Source organism: Macrobrachium rosenbergii, chromosome 3 (assembly GCF_040412425.1).
Source record: "Macrobrachium rosenbergii isolate ZJJX-2024 chromosome 3, ASM4041242v1, whole genome shotgun sequence".
Lineage (NCBI taxonomy): Eukaryota > Metazoa > Arthropoda > Malacostraca > Decapoda > Palaemonidae > Macrobrachium > Macrobrachium rosenbergii.
Window position 1 is genome coordinate 42021930 of NC_089743.1, and position 23547 is coordinate 42045476.

The following is a 23547-nucleotide window of genomic DNA, read 5'->3' on the forward strand; positions in this document are numbered from 1 at the left end:
TCCCTCTTATGAACGTCCAGATACTGAGGGGGAAGATGACCAAGATAGAAATTTCGACTTTTCTGCTCCAAACATTGTAGACAAAGCCAAAGCATTCGCCTGGGAGCCAGACCCCTCGAGATAATTTTATTAGGCTGCAAACAGCCAAGAATCCGAAGGGACATAGCCGTCACTCTTTTAGAACCCCATTACAGTAAACCTGACAGCATCCGGAGAGAGTGCGCAAGAGCCTCAGTCTGATTGCACAACACATCCTCCAAGCACCTGCTTCCCTAAGAGAAATCCCTACGAGCCGAGACGACGCCGGAGACCTAGACAGGATTGCATCAACTGATTCGTTGAATGGCAACCTGACAACTGCCAGAGAAGAAAAGAGTCCTGTCTATTAGAAGCCACTACTAATGCTAAACAACTGTCTGCCTCCTCCAAAGCCTGTCTAACCAGATCGAACCAAACCAGCCAACACAAAAAAGAAGCAGGAGCTGGCTTAGTGAAATAAAAGGGGCCCCCCCCAAAAAAAGACTGAATTGACGAAATCGGGAGGTCCAGAGTTCTTGCTTGAGGGTACAAAGAAGTAAGATACTCAAGCATGTGTGTGTAATCGTTATTGCTGGCAAGAGGACATTCTCAGTCTGCCAGAATCTCCTGCACCTCCGGATAAAAATACTGTTCCGCAATGTCCGAACAGTCTAAGACCGACAAAGGAGGAGGAACTGAACAAAGCCCGAACAACGATGAAGAGTCTGCAAGCAGACCACCCTAACCAGAATGCTGAACACCCACACCTAATCAGGTACCCGGAGCTGAATCCGCATGGTTGAACCCGCCGGGAAGAAGAGAAGACTGAACCGAGAAAACCGGAGCCGATTCCCCGTTATTACCAGGGGGAAGACGAGTGAGAGTAGCCAAACCCACATTGCTAAAACCTGGGGGAGGATGCGCAAACGAAACCGCTTGCGCAGGGATGGAAGAAGATGGAAGTAGGAGGGAGAATGAAAGAGGTAGAAGCTACCCTCAGAGTTACCGCCACAAAAAATGCAGGCGATGAGAAATCTGCAGACCGCTCAAAGAAGGTACTGCAAGCCCTGCCAGAACCGAGCGCAAACCGAACTGGAAGCGACAGGCAAACCCTGTGAAATAACTGATACTACTGAGAACAGCAGAGCTTGCAGACACATAAAAAGCGGAAAAGCCAAGAGGGAGGGAAAAGCGGAAGATGCAAGAAAGAGGCCAAAGAGGAGACTGGAACAGAGGATGAAGGAGATGTGTACTGAGGAAGGAAAGCCAGAGTTTTCACCTGGGAATTGGAAAAGACCAGAAGATGAAAAAGAGGACTGAAAGGAAGGAAATGGCAGGAGACAGAGGAACAGCAGAAAGGAGGAGAAAAAAAATAAAAAAGTTACAGAGAGAAAGCCAAAAGCCGAAGGAGGAGAAAACAAAAGATGCAGCAGAGAATGTGGGAGCAGGAGATGAAAACAGATAACCCGACTGTTTCAAAAGGTTACCTGAGAAAGAAAAGGAAGAAGAAGGAGGAAAACAGAAGATGCGGAAGACTGGAAAGACCGGGAGCAGAAGAAGAAGAAGAGGCTGAAGAGGAGACTGAAAGGGAGCAGCCTACCAGAAGACTGTACTGAAGGAAGGAAAGACAGGACACATAAGACAGAGAAATAGCAGACGCATAAAAAAAGAAGAAGTTACCTGAGAAGAGGAATGTGGGAGCCAAATGAAGTCAGAAGGAGGAGGGAAAACGGAAGACGCGGAAGCCGCAGGAAAGACCGGAGCAGAAGAAGAAGAAGAGGCCGAAGAGGAGACTGAAAAGGGAGCAGCAGAGAATGTGGGAGCAGGAGATGAAGCGACAGATAACCCGACTGTACTGAGGAAGGAAAGGAGGGAGACAGAGGAATAGCAGATGCATAAAAAAGGTTACCTGAGAAGAGGAAAAGCCAAGAGTAGAAGAAGGGGGAGGATGACTGAAAGCTGCAGGAAAGACCAGAGCAGAAGAAGAAGAGACCAGAAGAGGAGACTGAAAAAGGAGCAACAGAGAATGTGGGAAGAAGCAGGAGATGAAGTGACAGATAACCCAGAAGAAAACTTAGACACATAAAAAAGGTTACCTGAGAAGAGTGAAAGCCAATGAAGGGACAGAAGGTATACAGAGAATGTGGGAGCAGGAGATGAATCCGCCCCCCATAAAAAGCCTGAGAAGAGAAAAGCAATAATCCTGAAACATATCTGACATGAATTCTGGACACTCCTGTGTCACATACAATAATCCTGGAAATATTTGAGAATCCATTAAAAAAAAAATTCAAAAAAAAAATAACCTCTCACCACAGGTCTGTACCCATTTGAAAGACCCAGCAAATCAGCCTTATATTCCGCCACATCCAATTGCAGGTCCCACAAACTACTATAGAACCCGAAAGGACACACCAGAATCCGCCTTACTAGATGGAGGAGTAGAAAACACAGAGAAGGGGGAAACTACAGCAGAAGATTCAGAAACAGTCGGAAGTGAATTAAGAGTTAGAGCAGAAGGATTCTGCACCACCGGAACTGAAAAATTGACTTGAGACTGAGCCAGACCGATAAGAAGAGATGAAGGCGAAACTTTGCCAGAGCACCAAAAATCCACTAGAACCCAAAACTGGAACCTCCATCTCCTGTGCCTTCCAATCGGAACATTCATTGCAATGAGTCTGCACATCACACTTAACCTTCCTACACACCTGACAGAATGTCTATCATGCATCAAGGTACTCATCTGTCTCTTGCAGAAAGAAGAAGCGATGAGCCCCAGCTTCCACAGTCGAGGGGCAGTCGAGGTCGACGTCGAAGCTGATGGCACGGTAGTAGAAGGTGAAAAAGTCCATGATGACCAATTGAGACCGGGAACCAGAGTCCAAATCCAAAAGACGTTCAACGTCAAAGATATCCAGAAAATCCAGGAGAAAAACCCTTAAATACAATCCAGGTCTTCACCAGAATTCCAAAATACAAAGAGAAGTCGGGCAATAGGATTAAAACCTCGTACTGCAGAAGGAAACAACCTTCCAGCAGCGCGAACAAAAAGCAATTGACGAAAATTGGGCATGTCAGCGCACACCTGTGTCAGCGTTGTCAACTGTTTGTTATGGTGGCTCACGTGACAAGATTTTACCTGCAGCATTGGTAATGCTGGCTGTTAAAATTCCCACTACTGTAGTGGGATGGATAGTTGAAAGTTGTTTGGGCTAGTGGGATTAAGGGAGAATTCAGGTGTTCAGGGAGTGTATTGCAATAACCTTACTTTTAGTCTTTTGGGTGTCTTGTAAATGACATAAACTGCATTTTTATTGAGTTTTTATCAAAAACCTCCAAATTTTGACCATTCTGCCTTTTTCGAGCCATATTTCTTCTGTCAGATCAGCCTTGTTGGCATCGTAAGCCCAGAACATGCACTGTAACCCAGGCAATAATTTTTGATTAATATATTTGAAGAGGATCGTAAGCTCGGAATGTTGTGAGCCAAGCCCATCATAACCCGGGGACTGCCTGTAATTAATAAAAATACAGTAAAAGAAATCCCAAAGAGAACACCACTTCTGTTTGACATATGAGAGACTGGTGATTCTGAGAGTACAGTACTGCAAATACAAAATCAGGTATATGATTAGAGGTGTTGACTGAAAGAGGATAATTTTACACATACAGTGCTAGTTCTATCTGTGACTAAAGTTGTCTTGGATAATGACCATGTGTAATCAAATGTGAGGTCTTTCAATGCCATTCTTTATAAACTCAGTGAATGCTTTTCAACATATATGCAGCACAAAAGTAACCTTTCAAATTCATTAACTAATGAGTAACAAAGTAAGTAATTAATACACTTTACACATCATGGCATCAGAAAATAAGGTATGTAAAGATAGCAGTAACATGACTAAACAACATTTCATAAAAACATTCAAATTTCCTACCTCTCTATCCTTGTTACTCTGAGCATGTGCTTCTTCTTGGCTTTTCTGTAATTCTTCTTGAAGAGAACCATTTTGATTTTCAAGAGAAGATGCACGTTCTTGATGCAAGCGCAGTGCTGAATTGAGTAATTCTATCTTTGCTTGCAAGGACTCAATTTCTAATTTCTTAGACCGTAGCTCTTCCTCTAGTTGGCCCGTGTAAAATGCACTTTCTCTGTGAAAGAAACAAGTATGAGAAAAGCTGTAAAACAAAAATATCAAAAGTAAAATTTTCAAATTAACTTTTTTTTTAATGAAAAAGTGATGGCAACAGAGCCAGGACAATAATACCCCTTGAGAACAGTGGGTTTCAGTGGGTTTCCAACTGGTGGTAAAATATTCAGCAGAATAAACTTACCTCTTCAGTGTCTTGCAAGGACTTCATCCCTTTGTTAATCACACAACAACAGGCAATGTGCATAATTATTATTATTAATCAGAAGATGAACGCTATTCATATGGAACAAGCCTACACGGGGGCACTGACTTGAAATACAAGCTTCCAAAGAATATGGTGCTCATTAGGAAGTAAGAGAAGGTAAAGAAAATAGTGCAGAGAAGTGACCTCACTTATTAAAAAGAAAAATAAATTAAATAGATAAAAATATATTAAAATGCAAGGAGAACAGCATTAGGGTAGAAATGCATTGCATCTTCGCTTGAACTTTTGAAGTTCCAATTGCACGACATCCTCAGGGAATTTGTTCCACAGTCCAACGGTGTGAGAAATTAAGGACCTCTGGAACTGAGAAGTTCAACATCGCGGCACATTTACTGCATATTGACGCTGCTGTTCAGTGAATCTGGTTGCTCTTAGCAGATAAAGGGGATCAGGGATCAATTGTGAATATGAAAGATCTCTTAATAAAATACAACTTATGAACAAGTGACGAAGTACAAATAATTACAACCATTGAACCACTCACTTATGAAACAAGTTAAACTGAAACTGGAAACAACAGGTGTAAGATTTACTTATGAAAATCATTCAAATACTGTATTCTTTTGTTTAATGAAGTAACTTAGCACTCAACCTTGCCTGACTAGGCATTAAGTACAAGTAAAAGAAGAGGTTTGTAAATTATATGTGTATTTGGCTACCAAGTACAGTATGTAAAAACAGAACTCATAAAACAGAGAACACAATATAATATCAATAACATTCTTTGCCATAAAGTAAATATAAGCAATTAAATTGAAAACATTTCAATTTCATACCCAGACTGATGCTTTACAGAAATACGTACTTTATCGTTTTATTCAAAGCCACGTCAGTCTTTGAAACCAGCTGTTCAAGTCTCTCTATTTGGTGCATTGAATATCTCTCCTGCTGTTCCAATTGTTGCTTTAAAACCTCTGTTCTGCTGGTAAACTCCTTTGTCATAGCAACTGATTTGCTGTTCTCATTCAACTTCTGATCTGAAGAGCAGACATGAAATCAGTACAGGTAAGATATGTCAGAAAGTAAATTGTTAACATATAAATATATAAAGAAGAGTAGATTGAACATAGATGGAAAATTTAAATTTTACATAATGAGCACAGCCAGAAATTAGTCTCTCAGGATCCTCAATTATTATTACCATCATTTATCATCCCTCTGCACAGTACAGTAATGCCCAGAACTGATTAACAGCTGAAACAGGATTAGACTTATTTTATGGCTAAAAACCAATTGGTTACTTATTCGGACCTACAGTTGGTGGAATCCGAATCACATTATAGCGAGACACACCAGAAATAAATTCCTCTAACTTTTCACTGGAACTCTAACTAATTCTCATACACAAAGTTTTTCCCCTCTGCACAGACATAATGCCCAGAACATTTTGCTCGAATTCACAGACACACGAATACTGAGGAACCCTTTTCAAACATGCGCGTTTGTTTAAATTTTTAAATTTAATTTATAAGTTTTCAAGCTTTAATGTGTAGTGTGAATAACATTAATTAATAAAAGCAATATTTTCTCTCTCTCTCTCTCTCTCTCTTCTCTGATATGAGAGAATTTTAATGGAACATGTATATGTTTATTTGTTTTGTATGATAAATAAACTTTTTACCTAATATTAAGTGTTAATTTTCAAATAATAACAATAATAATAATAATAATAATAATAATAACAATAATAATAATAATATAACTGTAATTACAAAACTCGTATGTGATACATATTTTAAACAAACAAACTCTTTCCCTCATCTTTCGAGAAGCAGCTTGAACGCAAAGCTGTCAGACATGTCACTTGAACATGACAAGAAAGGGAAGTGTTGCTGATTAGCAGGTCAAAGGTTTCTTACATAACTCTCTCTCTCTCTCTCTCTCTCTCTCTCTCTCTCTCTCTCTCTCTCTCTCTCTCTCTCTCTCGTTCATAGTTAGCGCTCACACATTTTGTACAACTTATTACTTCTCTGTACTTCTTTAGCTGTACAGTAGATAGTTTAAATTAATCTAATTTTACCTGTACAGTCTACGAAGTGTAAATGCGCTAGCGTGGCAAACACTTTCTAAAGCATAGAGACATAATAACTATGAGTTGTATTAGTCAAAATAAAAAACACTGTTTGTTCATGAAAAAGCATTTCAGAGAAAGAGACGTAGAATAAATAAGTTACTAAAAAGAGGTTGAGAAGACTTCAAAAAATAGATTGGTTGGAAGGGGAGAGACACAGAAGTTCTCTTCCAACCATCTATTTTTATGTCAACCATTTATTTCTTTTTTTAAGGGTAATGTATTAACCTAACTTTTAAATGAAATTACAGTAACTTTAATTTCATTTAAAAGTTAGCTTAATAATTTGGGAGCATGATTAGGGTCATACATAATTTTTAAACTTTAGAAATAAGCATTTATTTGCATTTTTAGAGAAAGGGGAAAACTTCCGTGAAAATTCGTCTTGCATGAGGGGTTCTAGAACCTAACCTCACGCAAGTTCAGGGTATGACTGTAATGTTCAAAGGCATTGCTGTCTCAACAACATTAAATTTTTTATTTGCTTTTATCACATCTCATGTTTTTTTTCTCTTGAAAAAATGGCTATACTAGCATGAATTGAAACAGCCCAAAATTGAACAAGAAAGTGGTTGGTTACAGACTGAGTAGCTTGGACCTAGGAGAGGATGTTTAAGCCAAAGAGAAGCTGTAAAGAACCTTTTAGTACTGCTTAAAATGTGCCACACAAAGCAGACTATAAGTAGTAGTTCCCCAATACAAGAATAAAACACCTAAAATTTTCCATGAGCCAATAAACACTATCATCAGTATGATCACCAATCACCACTAATGTTTCTACGTAAGATTTTCCCTTTACAGGATTGGACATAAAATGATTCACTTAACCACTGAGAGTCTACACTTGTAAGTCTGTGGTCTTCTTAAGCTATCTTATAACAAGTACAACTTATTATAAGATAGCTGACATCATAATCCATAATAATTACTTACCTATACTGTTCAAGGTATCATTAGGAATATTATTTCCTATAAGGTTAAGCTGCGTCAAGGTTTTGTTGTATCGGAGGCTTTCAAGCAAGGCTTTCCCTCCAGCTCCACCAATGCAATTCCATCTTATATCTGAGGAAATAAACACAAGCACAGCAGAGTAAAATATACATAACAATTATAATTACAGGTGTCAACAAAAGTGAGTGATGTCTTTGGGGGCTCATCTGTTGAAAAGTAAACATTAAAACTTTCAAATTATACATCACTTATGATCTGATAACAAAACTTCAGCTAATTTATACAATAATGTTTTCATAAGACCATTACATGCAATACTGCATCCAGCCTCTGACTGGCTTCTGACCTGTAGTTATAATTAGCTCTTTTAATAGGAGATTAACATACTTGATCAAATTAGTACAACCTACAAATTAAAAGTGAATTAAAGTAATAATTACACTATGGCAAGAATTGTATTATCCACTGAACACCAAAACGGACAATATTATGCTTAATTCAAGAGTCAATGAGGAACCACAGGGTTAACGCAAATTCAATTGTTTTTCATCTCACTTCTGTATGCATCTTGTAGAAGCACTGTGTGTGAGTACAGGGCATTATATACAGTGTCATTTACATCAAGAAATATGCTTTACAGTATCTATATATGTATTATTCATTAATAACTAATATAATCAGTGAATTTGTCCTGATGTATACCTTTGAAAATGAACTACTTTTACATGGCCTATGAATGAAAATATTGGTCCTCATATACATAAGCAAGACATTCAGAGATTAGTGCAGCAAAATCACACCTGGCCTAGACTAGCTCAGCCAGTTTGCTATGCCGCAGAGTACACTATATTGGGACTCATTACATCAAGGTTTTCATGTATAGCAGCACCTTCACACACATCTGGGGGTCAGGCTTTCTGATAAAAATCAAAATCTGTTAAGTAACAAAGACCATATAATATAGCCCGCACTTGAATATTTTCTAAATATCTTACAGCTACAAGCAATTCCACATAGCTCCTAACCTAACTAACCTGGACTTTACACTTAACATTCAATTGAAGAGGTTTATTTAAAAATGTATTACAGTTTATCTAAGATGGTAGCATAGCAAAATATTATTATAACATCGCAGCTGATAAGTACAGAAGACCACTAAGCAGAGGTTCATTCAGCTGAAGCATTACTGTAATTAAAAACTTGCTCCTCATACGTGATTCATGACTTGTAAACATAAGTGCACTAAAAATTTAAAAGGAAGGTACCAAAACAGTACACACACACTAAACTTGTGAGAGATAAACATTAACCCCTCCAGCACAGCGACCTTAATACAGCAAAATTAAGTACAAGAATAGCCCAGACACTGGGGTTATGGCTCGGATTTAGTTCTAACTACACTCTCAAACATATACGTCATGGCCAGGGTGAAAGGGTTAAACATTGCCTCTCTAATGCTTTAACATTTAAGCAACTACTTAATAATACAGTATGTAACTGTACTGACACTAACAGCTTCAAGTCTTTGTTACCTAAGGAGAGAAGACTGCTATTTCTCATCAAAGCCCGAGCTAGACTTGCTGCTGCATCAGCTCCTAACTGGTTACTCCGTAAGTCCAGATACTCAAGGGTTGAACTGCCACCAAGAGATTCACAAAACACTGCAAAACTCTCCTGACAAAGACCTAAGTTATTCCATTCCAACGACAGCCTGAAAGATATCTTTTCATAATAAAATCACACACAAAGACTGGCAACATGAAAACTCTAGAAGAAAATCTACAAATCTTCAGTAAAGAAAACAGATACAGTACTTTAATATTGCTATGATCTCCACAGAATTGATGCCTGTATCACGTGCTATACAGTATTTCCACATCTGCGATCTCCTTCTTATAAATTAAAAATGACACACCTAGCAATGGTAACATTATGTTGCAGCATCTTGGCCAAAGCATTAGTGGCAGTGCCTTGAATATTATTTCCCTTGAGAGATACTGTTTTTATGGAGGTGTTTCCACAAAGCCCAAACAGGATTGATTTGATGCCATCCTCTTCAAGCAAGCAGTCTTCAAAGCTTCCCTGCAATACATAGAAGTTAAATTCAAACTTGTGATCTTCATTTACTTAAGATTATTTAATTTATTGTTTCAAAAAATCACATGGAAAAGAACTTGAATACTTTTGAACAGCAAAAGACAATTTAACCATTCCACTAGTGACACCAAAATACAACCTGCAGTCTTTTCTTCTATGAGACATTGGCCTCTTTACATCTTAAGGATGAGCACCGACACTTTCAATGTTCAATCTGTCGGTTATCCAAGTACTATTAGAATGAGACCCAAGAATTTCAGGTATTCAGAATTAGTTTCAGTAAAGTGAGCCAACAAACAAGAACTGTAAGACTTTCATATGGTGAAAGAGTTTATTTTCAAGATATAATCAAGCCATGATGCCAAAAGTGATGAAGATATCACATCAGATAATGTTCTAAAGTGCAAAACTCATTTGTGCCAAAGAAGTCTTTTACCTGCTAAAACAATTGGTTAAAGTGTCTTTTATTTTTATTTTGAACTTTTAAAAACTGGGCCATGAATGGTTTATTTAGCATGTGCACTATACATTTTATGTTAGAGATGACTATAATTATCTACATCACAGTTAGTAGTGACATTTTCTTTCTTTTCTTTCATACAGGGGAAACTACCTGACCTTATACAGTAATACACACATGCATGTTCTCTAAGCAAGTTCTTACTTTATTCTATGCAGTGTTTGAGTGCATTTCTCCTGACTTACCATAGGTAAAAGTGAATTCATTAAAGAGATTCCCAATTTAAATATTCATTTTCAGACCATAGAAAAATGAGCTTATAAAATAAAATGAAGTTCAAATTTTCTAATCACATTTTATTCAGCTTTTTAAAAAAAACTGCCAAAAAATACTATATACAGTATATACAGGGTGCGGCATAAATAACGCCCTTTTTAATTTTATATCTTATAATGTACATTTTCTTTATTATTTTCTTTAATTAATTTGACAAATCTTCATTTTTTCAGATATTTTATACAACCATGAGATTAACACAGGAAGAGAGAGTAAAAGCAACTCAATTGTACTATGAAAACAATAAAAATGGTGCTGAAACCGCAAGATTGTTATCAGCTGAATTTAACATCCCAAGGGTGCAAAGCCAAAATATCACAAGCTTGATTAGGAAATTGGAATCCACAGGAAGTGTAACTAATGCTCAAAGTGCGGGTGAGTCAGTTGTTGCAACAAGCTTAGAAAAGTCCGATGAACTACAAGAATCATTGCTGCGTTCTCCTCAGAAATCCCGTAGGCGTCTTTCTGCAGAGTTAGCAATTAGTATTTGTATTGAACATTATAAAACCGTAAGCATTATATTAATTTTGTTAATATATTATATTAATCTACTAACCTGTGGCAATACATTCATATTCGAAAAAATAAAGGATAATCAAAAAGGCTTTAATTTTGTTCCACTTAAACAAAGGGCGTTACTTATGCCGCACCCTGTATATTTACTAAACTTTGAGTAAGGTTAATTCAACACAACATAATCTATAAGGGTTCTTTCTGGGTGCAGGAGCAAGTTTAGCTTATGTACAAGTACAAAAACAGTTGTAATTTTGAAATTTCTCTAGAAGATTTATCTTTTAAGGAGTTAGGTAAAAGAAAAATCAAGATTTTGTCTATTATATGTGCAAGAGAATCCTGAAATGCAAAAAACACCACGGAAGCATTACATACCTTGGTAAAGACAGCAGATGATTGCATAATTTTCCCTAACACTGCACATGTTCCAACTGACAACGTCTGATTGGAAAAGTCCAAGATATCTACCCTGGAAGAGAAAGAATTAAAATTAGACTGAATATAAGTCGTAAGTACAAAGAAAATTTGGGACAGTTGAGAACATGAAAATAAAACAAAATTACTCCCAAGCATTATAAGAAATTGAAACACCTTACAAACATAGCCTACTTGCATTAAAAATTATGATTACCTGTAAATGTTTACCTGTTACATGTTCTTTAAAAAATCCAGCTTTGCTGATGAAAAATTTACTCTTTAAAATACCAACTCAATTTTTCATTTTTTCTACTAATTTCTAGAGAGGGGTGGCTGCTCCTGTACAGGAATACCCTGTATGCAGAGCACAACATTCCAGCTACACAGGGGGCGGGCAGTATTTGCTTGATCAGACAATAATCTATGTTAAGCCTATATAAAGAATTTTTTTTTTTTTTTTTATTCTGCAATGTTGTTCAGTCTTTAATATTAACAGCCCAATAACATAGGTGCACCATTCGTGTCAAGTTGCTCCTAGAGGTTTCTAGCTTTACTATTTGCTATGCAGTCATTCCTTTGCATAGTGTTTGATTAGTATTGCCTATACCTTCATGACTGCAACTAAGAAACAACATAGCCTAATTAGTGTCATATGGTGAGTTATTTCACAGTTTTTGACAACACCATTTATTCTAAAACTTGTGACATTTGATTCTTCTGACAGATTTTCATATAATTCTAATGAATTTATATTCATTTTTTTTGTAAATGTTAAACATGACATTTTTATGTTATAATAAAGTTTAACATATTATACTCACCAAGTAATTACATAGATATTGGTTCCTGACCTACGGCAGCCTGAGAATTCAAAATTCGCGTGGCGGCGCTTCTATTGTTTGTGTGTAGGTGACAAGGTCCCGCCCACTATCCAGGACTCAAAGAAACAACTCAGCACAGAGCTCAATTCGTTTCATGCTCTAATGTCCATGCAAGGGGAGAAGGGCAGGCTCCGATCATGTAATTACTTGGTAAGTATATATAAAACTTTATTTTATCAAAAAATGTCATTTTTATATAAGTAACTTACCAAGTAATTACACAGCTGATTCCACATTGTTAGGAGGTGGGAAAGAGCATGGACATATTCTACTCCAAAGCATTAAGTAAGTAATGAATTTGAAATAGAAAGGTTGCTAACATTAAATAAATGTCTGTTGTTTCCTTACCTGCTGAGAGAGCTGCTGCAGGTAGGTACTGCCTCTGGTCAGCGCTTCTCTCAACTTTTAGTGGGCTTGGCAGTGTAACCAAGGGTCGCCCCTACATTAGTGGGAACTTTGCAGCAGAGGAAGTACACCGTATGCTGACAAAGTTTAAAAGATGACCTTGCTCTGGACGTAGACCAGAATACAAATAACAACACTATCACCTACACCACAGAATAAAAACTATAACCCAAACCATTAAAAACAAAACTGGTGGGTACTCCAGATACAAAGTATCCCCAGGCTCCCCACAGACTCTAAACCTTATGTCAAGGCAAGTGGATAGCAAAGGAACAGAGAGTTCCCTATGCTTCTTCTCCCAACACCATGCCAGCCATGGATAAAGGTCCTAAAGTGCTACAATTTTCAAATACGGTCTCTATGTCCTTAAGGTAGTGTGAGGCTAAGATGGATTTGCATCTCCAGAACATTGACTGCAAGATCGTAGACAGAGACAAGTTATGTCTAAATGCCAGGGAAGTTGCGACTGCTCTAATTTCGTGAGCCTTAACCTTCCTGGATCTGAGAGTGGGCTTCTGATATCAACTCTCTCAGAAAAAGGAAACTGCATTTTTCTAGGGCAGACAAACCGGGCTTCTTACAGAGCACCAGAGGTTGCTCGAAGATCCTCTAATCTTTTCCGTCCTGTGAAGGTAGTACCTGAGACAGAGAAGTCTCTTCTTCCTGGGCCCTAGTTTTTAGTGAGGAAACCAAGAGAAAGAGAGCAGACTTTGTCCCCTTGCGCAAAACCTACTCTCTTTGTCTATTGCCTGTAACTCACTAATACGTTTGGCAGTAGCAAGAGCCACTAAAAAGAGAGTCTTCTTGGTGAGATTCCTGAGTGAGACAAACGGGGAGGTTCAAACTGAGGACCTGAAGCCATTTCAGTAACCATATCTAAGTCCCAAGAGACGCTGGAAGAACTTTCTTGCTTAGACGTATCGAAGGATTTGATTAAGTCACCGATGTCTTGACTAGAAGACGGATCCATTCCTCCATTTTTAAAATCTGAGCTGAGCATCGACCTATACCCTTTGATGGTAGAGGTCGATAATTTCCTGACAAGACTTCAGGAATATTAAAAAATCAGCAATTTGACTTACTACCTTCTGAAGACTGCCCAGTTGGACTGGTAGAGCTTTGTAGAAGACACTCGTCTGCACCTTGCAATCGCCTCTGCAGCCTGTTGCGAAAAGCTTTTTGCTCTGATGAGGCACCTGACAGTCTGAAACCTGTCAGGGCCAGAGCGGACAACCCTTGGTGGAATCTGAGGAAGTTGGGTTGCCTGAGCAGCGACTTCTTAATCCACCAGAGCCAACAGATCTGAGAACCATTCCTTGATTACCTCCCTGATCATCCTGAACGGAGGGAAGGCGTACACACCTAATCCTGTCCAGTCCAGAAGCATGGTTGCCCATTCACGAGGATTTGGGACAGGAGAGCAAAAGAGTGGAAGACGGTGATTCCTCTACGTTGCGAAGAGAGCTACTGTGGGCTTGCCTCATAGTCTCCACAGATCGTCGCAGACTAACGGGTCTAAGGTCCATTTGGCCGGAAGGACCTGTTTTAGGGAGCTTAATTCTTCCACAATAACATTCATTCTCCCTTGAATGAACCGGGTAACAAGAGTGACTTGATTTTCCTCTGCCCACAGAAGGAGATCCCTCGCCATCTTGCACAGAGAGAAGGAATGTGTGCCCCCTGTTTGCGAATGTAAGAAAGTGCAGAAGTGTTATCCACATGCACTACTATCTTCTTGCCACAGACTAGATCTGAGAAGGACTGAATACCCTGGTGAACTGCTCTCAGTCCCTTCACATTGATGTGAGACTTCCGCTGCACTGTTGTCATGTTCTGGAGACTTCCTGGCCATCCAGGAGAGCACCCCAGTCTAGGTCAGAGGCGGATGAATAAAATTGAAGGTCGGGGCTCACTGGAAGAAGAGACTTCCCTTCCTGAAGTCTTTCTTTGCAAGACCAACACTGGAGATCCTCTTTGATTTCCGACGTAATCGGGAAGATGAAAGAGTCTGGTTGGGTCTTTCTGCACCAGTTCGCTTTCAGGAAAAACTGAAGGGGTCTCATGTACAGTCTGCCTAATCTCACAAACTGCTCTACTGATGCGAGGGTCCCTAGGAGACTCATCCACAGTACTGCCGAGCAGGAAGGAAGTGCAAGGAACTGACTGACAGTCTGAAGGCAGCTGTTGACTCTTTTGGGCGACACAAAAGCCCAAAAAGTCAGAGAATTCAGTATCATCCCTAAATAGGGGATCCCCTGAGTCGGTGTCATAAGGGATTTCTTCTCGTTGATGAGAATGCCTAACTCCTGCATCAGGCGAAGAGTTCTTAAGTCCTCCACGCACTTATCCTCCAATGAAGAGCGGAGAAGCCAATCGTCCAGGTATAAGTGGATGTTGATTCCCAGAAGGTGAAGCCAATTCCCTAGAGGAGCAAGGATTTGTGTGAAAACTTGCGAGGCCGTCGACAAACAGAAGCATAGGGCCCGGAACTGTAGTATTCTGCCCTGAAAAAGGAAGCGTAGAAATTTCCATGAGCCCGGATGAACAGGAACGTGGAAATACACATCCTGCATATCCAGGGTGACCATCCAGTCCCCCTGCTGCACTGAGGACATGACTGAGCGAACGGTCTCCATATGAAACCTTGTCTTCAGGACGAACACATTCAGGGCACTGACATCCAGCCTCCCGAGGCCTTCGGAACCACAAAAAGGCGATTATAAAAACCTTCTGAGTGGCAATCTAGCACCTCTTCCTCCACCCCCTTGATGATCAGGGATTCATCTTTCTGAGAGAGGGCCAAAAACTTTGCGGAACCTTTCAAATACAATGTCAAGGAGATTGGAGATGTTACTAAGGGAGGAGCTTTCATGAAAGGAATGGCGTAGCCCTCCTTGAGAACTTCAACCACCCAAGGTTCTGCTCCTCTGCACTCCCATTCCTTCCAAAAAAGTAAAAGTCTGGCTCCTACTTGGGCAGAGAGGACTAACTTCTCATTTCTTGGGGTTAGTCTTGAAGGAAGACTTATTAATGGACTTCTTAGGAGGTTGCAAGTTTGATCTGGGTCTAGTCTGGGTTTTTGTCTTCCCTCCCACGAAAGGGCTGAGGCTGTAAGGGGGAGAACGATCTCAACATGGACAGCACAGACTCCCTCAGACGCCTAGTGGACTGTGCTGACACGTCGGTGGTAGACTTCTGCAAGTCTGAAAGTCTCCTTCACTGTGACTTGCGGAAAGAGGCGAGACTTATCCAAAGGAGTGAAAAGTAGAGCTGACTTCTGTGTTGGCGAGACCCCTTTCGAGGTGAAAGAACACCAGAGCTCCCTCTTTTTTAGCAAATCCATTGAAAAGAGAGAGGCGAGTTCTGAAGATATCTCTGAGTGCCCTATTAGTGGAAGAAAGAACTCCCAGCCAATCAGAGGCACAGTCTTCAGCAAGATCTGGACAGTCCTCGATCTTTCTCGCTAAAGACCCGATGGCCCAATCGAGAAAACTAAAAATCTCAAAAACCTTAAAAATGTTCTTAATAAGATGATCAAGTTCGGGGGAGGAAGACACTATCTTGGCAGTAGAAAAGGCTGTTCTATGAGCCGAATCCACCAGACCAAAGAGGTCCCCCTGGGAGGAGGCAGAAACTCCCAGGGAAGGAGCTTCCTTGGTGGCGTAGAACAAGTAAACTCGTCTTCAATAACTTGCTGGGCGGAAAAGCGAATGTTGCTTTGCCCTGCTCTTCTTAGAGTCCAGCCAATCATGAACCTCCCAGAGAGCCTTCTCCGAGGTGGAGAAAAGAACTAGCTTGGGTAACCTGGTACCCTCTGACAACTACTTTCTCAAGAGGAAGGTAGAAGCTGGAGAAGCAGGAGCAACAGGAACGAAGAAATCTGGAAAGCTATCCAGGAGGAATCATAAAAGAGACGAGTATGCTGAAGAGGGGACTGTATCCTGAACAACTTCTTCCTCCTTTGAAGAGATAAGAGGCAAAGATTTGTCCTTGGTTTCAGGAACTGAGGAGGTTTTCTTCAAAAAAACCATAAGTGCCATCAATTGATGCTTGAGTGGGGCTAATGAATCTTCTTGAACTGATGATGATGGCACCTTACGAGAGGAAGGTACTTGGTGCCCAGAAGCAGTGGCTGGGCGCTCGACTGTTGGCACCAGAATCTCAGGAGTTGGCACTGGGTACTTAAAAGCGTAAGTCTGGCATGAGCTGGCAGGTACCAGGCGCTCAGAAGAAGTCAGGTGCTTTGGGCGTTTATAGCGCTCAGGACTGTCTCCCAACAAATGACGAGGGCGAGCTGGAGAAGCAGGCTGGTCCTGAAAGCTGCAGGAAGGTTGTGGACTAACCTGCCTGTACCTCTTGACTGCCAGAGGAGAGGTACCGCCAAGATCCGCATGTCTCTTGAGCAGGCGAGAAGAAGCAGATGGAAGCTTCCAAATCTGAGTAAAGCTGATCCACTGGAACACCTTTCCAATGGCGCTTAGTCGAAACCTGGGAACGAACGAAAGGCTTGACAGAGGGGGTGACTGCCCATGGGCAAACCCCACCAGCCTCCCTTGGACCTCCAGTATGTTTTCTCCCCAGTTCGGGGGAGCAGGACAGGGACCTTCATCTAGAAGCACTGGTGGGACAGACAACCACCTCCTCAACATTCACAACACTCTCACTTCTCACTGCACTTTCATTATTCACATTTTTCTCCATCAGAGATCTAATAGCAGATCCCATTTCCATACTGGTACTGGATAATAAACCAAACTTCTGATCAAACCTTGATTCGAGGCTGGCAATGGAATTAAGAGAGGAATCATGGGAACCTGGAACAGGAGTAGATGGAAAAGTAGGAGGGCTTAGAATGGGAGAAACAGGAGGAATTGGAGGAGTAACAGCTCTATCATCCCCTACATTTGCAAAAGGAGCAGAATCTGCGTTGGTCCTATTCTCAGCCCTAAGGGCTGCTTTCCTCTTTCTATCTCTTTCAAGTTTTTCTAAATGAGATTTCAAGGTTTTCCATTTTTCATCCTCCCAATCCTAACAATATGCAAGTATTATCCTTACTACATTCTTGCCCCTAAGTTTAGTGCATTTCCTAAGAGAATCGTAAGAAAACTTGATAAATCTAATTTTACAACCCTCAACAGAAGCAAATATTGGATGAATTGGAATCCGACATCGTTCCGTAAAGCAATTCCTAAAGTTAACCAGAAAAAACAATCCACCAATGACTGAAAGCCACAAAAATGATATTTTAATAATAAAATAAAGTTTGTTCATACTTACCTGGCAGATATATATATAGCTGTATTTCTCCGAAATCCGACAGAATTTCAAAACTCGCGGCACACGCAGTGTGGCCAGGTGGTTAGTACTCATTCCCGCCGCTGGGAGGCGGGAATCGGGAACCATTCCCATTTTCTATTCAGATTTTCTAGTGCCACTGTCTCAAGAGGGGAGGAGGGTGGGCACTAAAAGTATATATATCTGCCAGGTAAGTATGAACAAACTTTATTTTATTATTAAAATATCATTTTGTTCATGACACTTACCTGCCAGATATATATATAGCTGAATCCCACCGTTGGAGGTGGGAAGAGACAGAATAGGATTTAGGAAACAAATAAATGTAGGCAATTGACGCCTTGGTTCCTTACCTGTTAGCATAGCTGACTTCGAGGTTATCTGTCACCCAAGCCTGCTTCTGCTTTTCTAGAGTCTCCAGCAAGGTAGGGACCTATAAAGCTGGAGAGATCTAGATGACCTGTCCACGGGGGCGTGACCACAATAGGACTAGATCATGCGACCATACAGAGAGAGAAAAGGAGCAACGACCAACCACCTGACCGACCTATCTAAGGCAATGAACCTAACATAGGCTAAAAAATTGGGACGTCCATCTCAATGGCCACCCAACAACCAAAAACACAACAACAAGATTAAAAATACTACCTAACCCCTAAAGGATAGGATGAGTATTACCCTCTTCTCCCAACATCGTGTTCATGAAAACGTATGGTCCCAGCGAAGAGCAGTCTTCAAATGTCGTCTTCACATCCCATAAGTAATGCGAAGCGAACACTGAATTACTTCGCCAGAAGGTGGCACCAAGAATATCATTCAGGGACATATTCTTTTGGAAAGCCACCGAAGTCGCGATAGCTCTTACTTCATGAGCCCTTACTTTCAGAAGTCTCATGTCACCTTCTAGGCAGGAGGAATGAGCCTCTCTAATAGTACTTCTTAAAAAGAATGCTAAGGCATTCTTAGACATGGGAAGATCAGGTCTCTTCACCGAACACCACAGACTGTCCGATGAGCCTCTAGTCTCCTTGGTCTTGGCTAAGCAGAACTTGAGAGCCCTGACAGGACACAGGACTCTTTCCGACTCTTGCCCAAGCATCTCCGTCAAACCTTTGATCTCAAAAGACTTGGGCCAAGGGTTTGAAGGATTCTTGTTCTTGGCTAAGAACAAAGGATTTAGGGAGCATACAGCATTAGGACCCCTAAAGCCAATATGTTTGCTAATGGCTTGCACTTCACTAATCCTCATAGCTGTCGCCAGAGCCGTTAGGAAGACAGCTTTCCTAGTCACGTTCTTGAGGGAAGCCGAAGACAGAGGTTCAAAAGCACTTGACATAAGAAACTTCAGGACAACATCCAGATTCCAAGAAGGCGTCCTGAGTTGAGGAATTTTGAGTCTCGAAGGATCTCAGTAGATCGTGAAGATTCTTGTTGTCGCACAAGTTCAGGCCTCTGTGCCTAAAGACTGCCGATAGCATACTCCTATAGCCCTTAATAGTCGAGACTGGCAGTTTATTCTTATGCCTGAGATAAAAAAGGAAGTCAGCTATTTGTGGTACAGAGGTCGTGGTCGAGGAAACTCCTTTACTCCTACACCATTTCCTAAAAACAGCCCACTTGTACTGGTAGACCGCATTCGAAGAAGGTCTCCTGGCACTGGCGATAGCCTTTGCCACTGCTCTCGAAAAACCTCTTGCTCTTGCCAGCTTTGTGATAGTCTGAACGCAGTCAGACTCAGAGCGGGGAGGTTTTTGTGGAACCTTTCGAAATGCGGCTGCCTGAGAAGGTCCACCCTCAGTGGAAGCGTCCTTGGAAAGTCCACTAGGAAGGCCAAGGTCTCTGGGAACCAATCCGCTGCTGGCCAGAAGGGGCTATTAAAGTCATCCTTGCTCTGAGTTGCAAATTTCTGATCATTTCCTTTCCAGTCCCAGAAAGCGGAGGGCCAGTCCCAGAGGAGGGCGGCTAACGCGCTCCTGGGTCTAGGACAGGAGAGCAATAAAGGGGGAGTCTTGTCGTCCTGGACGTAGCAAAGAGGTCCACTAGAGGACGTCCCCAAATCCTCCTCAACTCTAAACATACCTCCTTGTGAAGGGTCCACTTGGTCGGTAGAAGCTGATGTTGCCGACTGAGAAGGTCCGCTCGGATATTCTCCACGCCCGCAATGAACCTCGTGAGAATTGTGACCCCCCGAGCATGAGTCCAAAGCAGGATCTCCCTCGCTAGGATGAACAGGGAACGGGATCGAGTAACCCCCTGTTTCTTGAGATACGCTAGAGCTGTGGTATTGTCCGAATTTACTTGGACAATTCTGCCTGAAACTCGGTCTTCGAAGAATTGAAGGGCCAGAAAGATAGCACCCAATTCCTTGAGATTTATGTGCCAGGACACCTGTTCCCCTCTCCAGGTGCCTGACACTTCCTCCCCTCCTAGTGTTGCTCCCCATCCTTCCCTGGACGCGTCGGAAAACAACACTAGGTCGGGGCTCTGAAGATGAAGAGAAACCCCTTCCGCAAGCTTTAAGGGGTCGAACCACCACCTCAGATGATCCTTGATTAAAGGAGATATCGTCAATGTCTCTTCCAGATCCTCCTTGTCCCTCCAGTTCTCCGCCATGAAAAACTGAAGCGGTCTGAGATGAAGCCTCCCCAGGGAAACAAACTTCTCCAGCGAGGAAATGGTCCCCAGCAAACTCATCCATTCCCTCACCGAGCATGTTTCCTTCCCTAGGAAGGACGAAACTTTTTCTAAGCAAAGCAGTTGCCGTTCTCGGGATGGAAAAGCTCGAAAAGCCACTGAATCCATCTGAATCCCCAGATAGACGATGGACTGCGTCGGGATCAGATGGGACTTTTCTTGGTTCACAAGAAGTCCCAGGGACTTCGTCAAATTCAGCGTCAAAGTCAGGTCCTCCAGACACTTCCCCCGAGAAGAGGCTCGTATGAGCCAATCGTCCAGGTAGAACGAAACACGAACACCCGCCAGGTGAAGCCACCTCGCAACATTTTTCATGATCACCGTGAAGATCATGGGAGCAGTGCACAAACTGAAGCAGAGAGCTCTGAACTGGAAGACTCGTCCCCCCAGCACAAACCTCAGGTACTTCCTTGACTGAGGATGTATGGGAACATGGAAGTACGCGTCCTGTAAGTCCAGAGAGACCATCCAGTCTCCTGGTCTTAAAGCCCCGAGAACCGACTGGGGCGTTTCCATCTTGAATTTTTCTTTCGAAATAAAGCGATTCAAGACGCTTACATCCAAGACCGGTCTCCACTCTCCCGACTGTTTCGGGACTAAGAATAGTCTGTTGTAGAACCCCGGAGAATCCAACTTCATAACTTGTTCCACGGCTCTCTTCTCTATCAACTGCTCCAGGAGGTCTAAAAGAATCTGTTGCTTCTCTCGGTGGTAAGAAGGCGACAGATCCCTGGGCGACGTGCAAAGGGGTGGCAACAGGAGAAAGGGGATCTTGTAACCCTTCTCTAGAACACTTAGCGACCAGGCGTCCGCCCCTTTCGTTCTCCAGGCTCCCGCAAAATAAAGAAGCCTGGCTCCTACTGGTGTCTGGAGGCGTAAGGAGTCACTTTTTTCCCCAAGGTTTTGAGGGGGCCACTCCTCTGGTGAAACCTCTTCCTCGCGGAGACGATCTAGAGGAAGAAGTTCCTCCGCGAAAGGGCTTCTTCTTCCTGGCGGACAAAACTGAAGCTGAAGAAGAAGAAGGAGCTGGAGGATGTCTCGAAGAATGCGCCAGAAGATCTTGCGTGGCCTTCTCCTTAAGACTCGAGGAGATGTCCTGAATCAAAGACTGGGGGAAAAGATGGTTGGACAAGGGGGCGAACAATAACTCTGCCCTTTGCGACGGAGAGACAGACTTAGATGTGAAGTCGCAAAACAAGGCCCTCTTCTTTAAGAGGCCCGTACCAAAATGAGACGCCAGTTCTTCTGATCCATCCCTGACTGCCTTGTCCATACAGTTAAGGACACTAGAGAGCTCCCCCAGGCTAATTGAATCAGAGCTCCGAAGCTTAAGATCTAAAGCTCCCAAGCACCAGTCCAAAAAATTAAACACCTCCATGGTGCGGAAGAGACCCTTGAGATGATGATCTGTCTCTGACAAAGTCCAAGAAACCTTAGCAGTAGACAGATGCGACCTTCTGGGAGCATCTACAAGGCTGGTGAAATCCCCTTGAGAAGAGGAAGGAACTCTAGGACTGATATCCTCTCCCGTCTCATACCACATACCAGCCTTGCCGGAAAGCTTAGACGGAGGCACTGCAAAAGAGGTCTTGCCATGGGACTTCCGTTCCTCCATCCACACGTTGACTTTCTTAAAAGCCCTCTTGGTCGCCAACGAAGAAGTCATCTTCATAAACCCTGGCGCTCTCCTCGCTTTGGAAGAAGCTAACTGAGAAGGAGGAGAGAGAGGAGCCGAGGGTTTAAACTTGTCTCCGAACAAGTCTTTAAGAAGTCCGGTTAAGACTTGATAATCGGAAGTAGAGGAAGCAGACGAGGGCTCGACGTCAGCAGGATCCGATTCGCCAGAAACCTCTCCCGCCACAGCCGGAGAAACAACCGAGTCACCCAACACTTTAGGGGAACGAAGGCCTTGAGGTCCAATACGAAGAGATCTTCTTTTCCCAGACGAAAGAGAATGCTCCGTAACGTCTTGAAGAGCAACCGAAGGGACGTCCTGAGGAGCGTCCTGGAGAGCGTCCTGAAGAGTGTTCATCCGGGCGTCCCGCCCAAAAACCAGAAGAGCGTCCTGCCGAGCGTCCTGAAGAGCGGCCTGAAGAGCGCGTCCCCGGAAGCAGCTCGCGGCGCCACGTTGACGAGCGTCACGACGGGAACTTGTGAGCTAAGAGGGCGACAAAGGCGGCGACACAGGAGATGGAGAGACGAAGAAAAAGGAGCAGGAGATGGAGACTTCCTGGACCTCTTGACGGGCAAAGTCAAGTCCTTGCGACGACGAGGAGCAGAGTCCCTCTCAGCAATAAGAGAAGACAACTGCCGCTGCATCTCCAACAAAATCTTAGAAGGAGAAGAATCAAGTCTGGGGGGAGAGACAATCCTATGGGAAGACGATGGGCGAGGGGACGCCTTCTTCTTCTCACAGGAGCAAGAAAGGTTCTCTCTTTAGAGCGACTGGGGCGCTCAGAAACGTCCTCATCAGACGAAGTCCTAGTCCTCTTCTGCGGTGGAAAAGCTTCAAGATAACCAGCAGACGAAGAAGACTGACGAGAAGCGTCCTCTTGAACACAGCTCCTCTTCAGTGGACGAGAGTCCTTACGAGAGTTCCACCCTTACGAGGAAGGGCGCCTCGGAGGACGAAAAGCAGTCCTTGAGAATGCGTGCGAGCACGATCTCTGGCAGCCTGGGAAGCGACAACAGGACCTGCTGAAGAGGCGTCAGACCGGTGGGAAGGCCCCCATAACCTTCTTGCGGCTTTCGACATGCCTTCTCCCTGAGTCCTGGGAGTCTGACAGCGGTCCAGGCCTAGAAGCATTATGGGGCCGATCTGACGCCCCCTCCACAACACTGGGGGGAGCACTACACTTCACAACACTTTGAAGAGATGTCACTTTGTTTTCGAGCGCACGGATGGAATTCATGATCTCCGCCAGGGCCAAACCCTCCGCAGACACAACATCAGGGCCCGAAGGCAAAACCACAGGGACAGGTGCAAC

The 23547-nt window shown here is 42.6% G+C and overlaps 1 protein-coding gene across 2 annotated transcripts in view; it reads right to left on the reverse strand.

Annotated features, from left to right (window-relative positions):
* LOC136854604 (leucine-rich repeat-containing protein 45-like) overlaps positions 1-23547 on the reverse strand; it is a 64417-nt gene that overhangs the window by 35216 nt on the left and 5654 nt on the right. For both annotated transcript variants that reach the window (XM_067131108.1, XM_067131117.1), the window contains exons 2-7: positions 11244-11337; positions 9378-9544; positions 8995-9173; positions 7445-7573; positions 5246-5417; positions 3960-4173 (exon numbers count right to left, since the gene is read on the reverse strand). In XM_067131108.1, coding sequence (XP_066987209.1) covers positions 3960-4173; positions 5246-5417; positions 7445-7573; positions 8995-9173; positions 9378-9544; positions 11244-11337 — 955 coding nt within the window. The remainder of the gene's footprint in view (positions 1-3959; positions 4174-5245; positions 5418-7444; positions 7574-8994; positions 9174-9377; positions 9545-11243; positions 11338-23547) is intronic.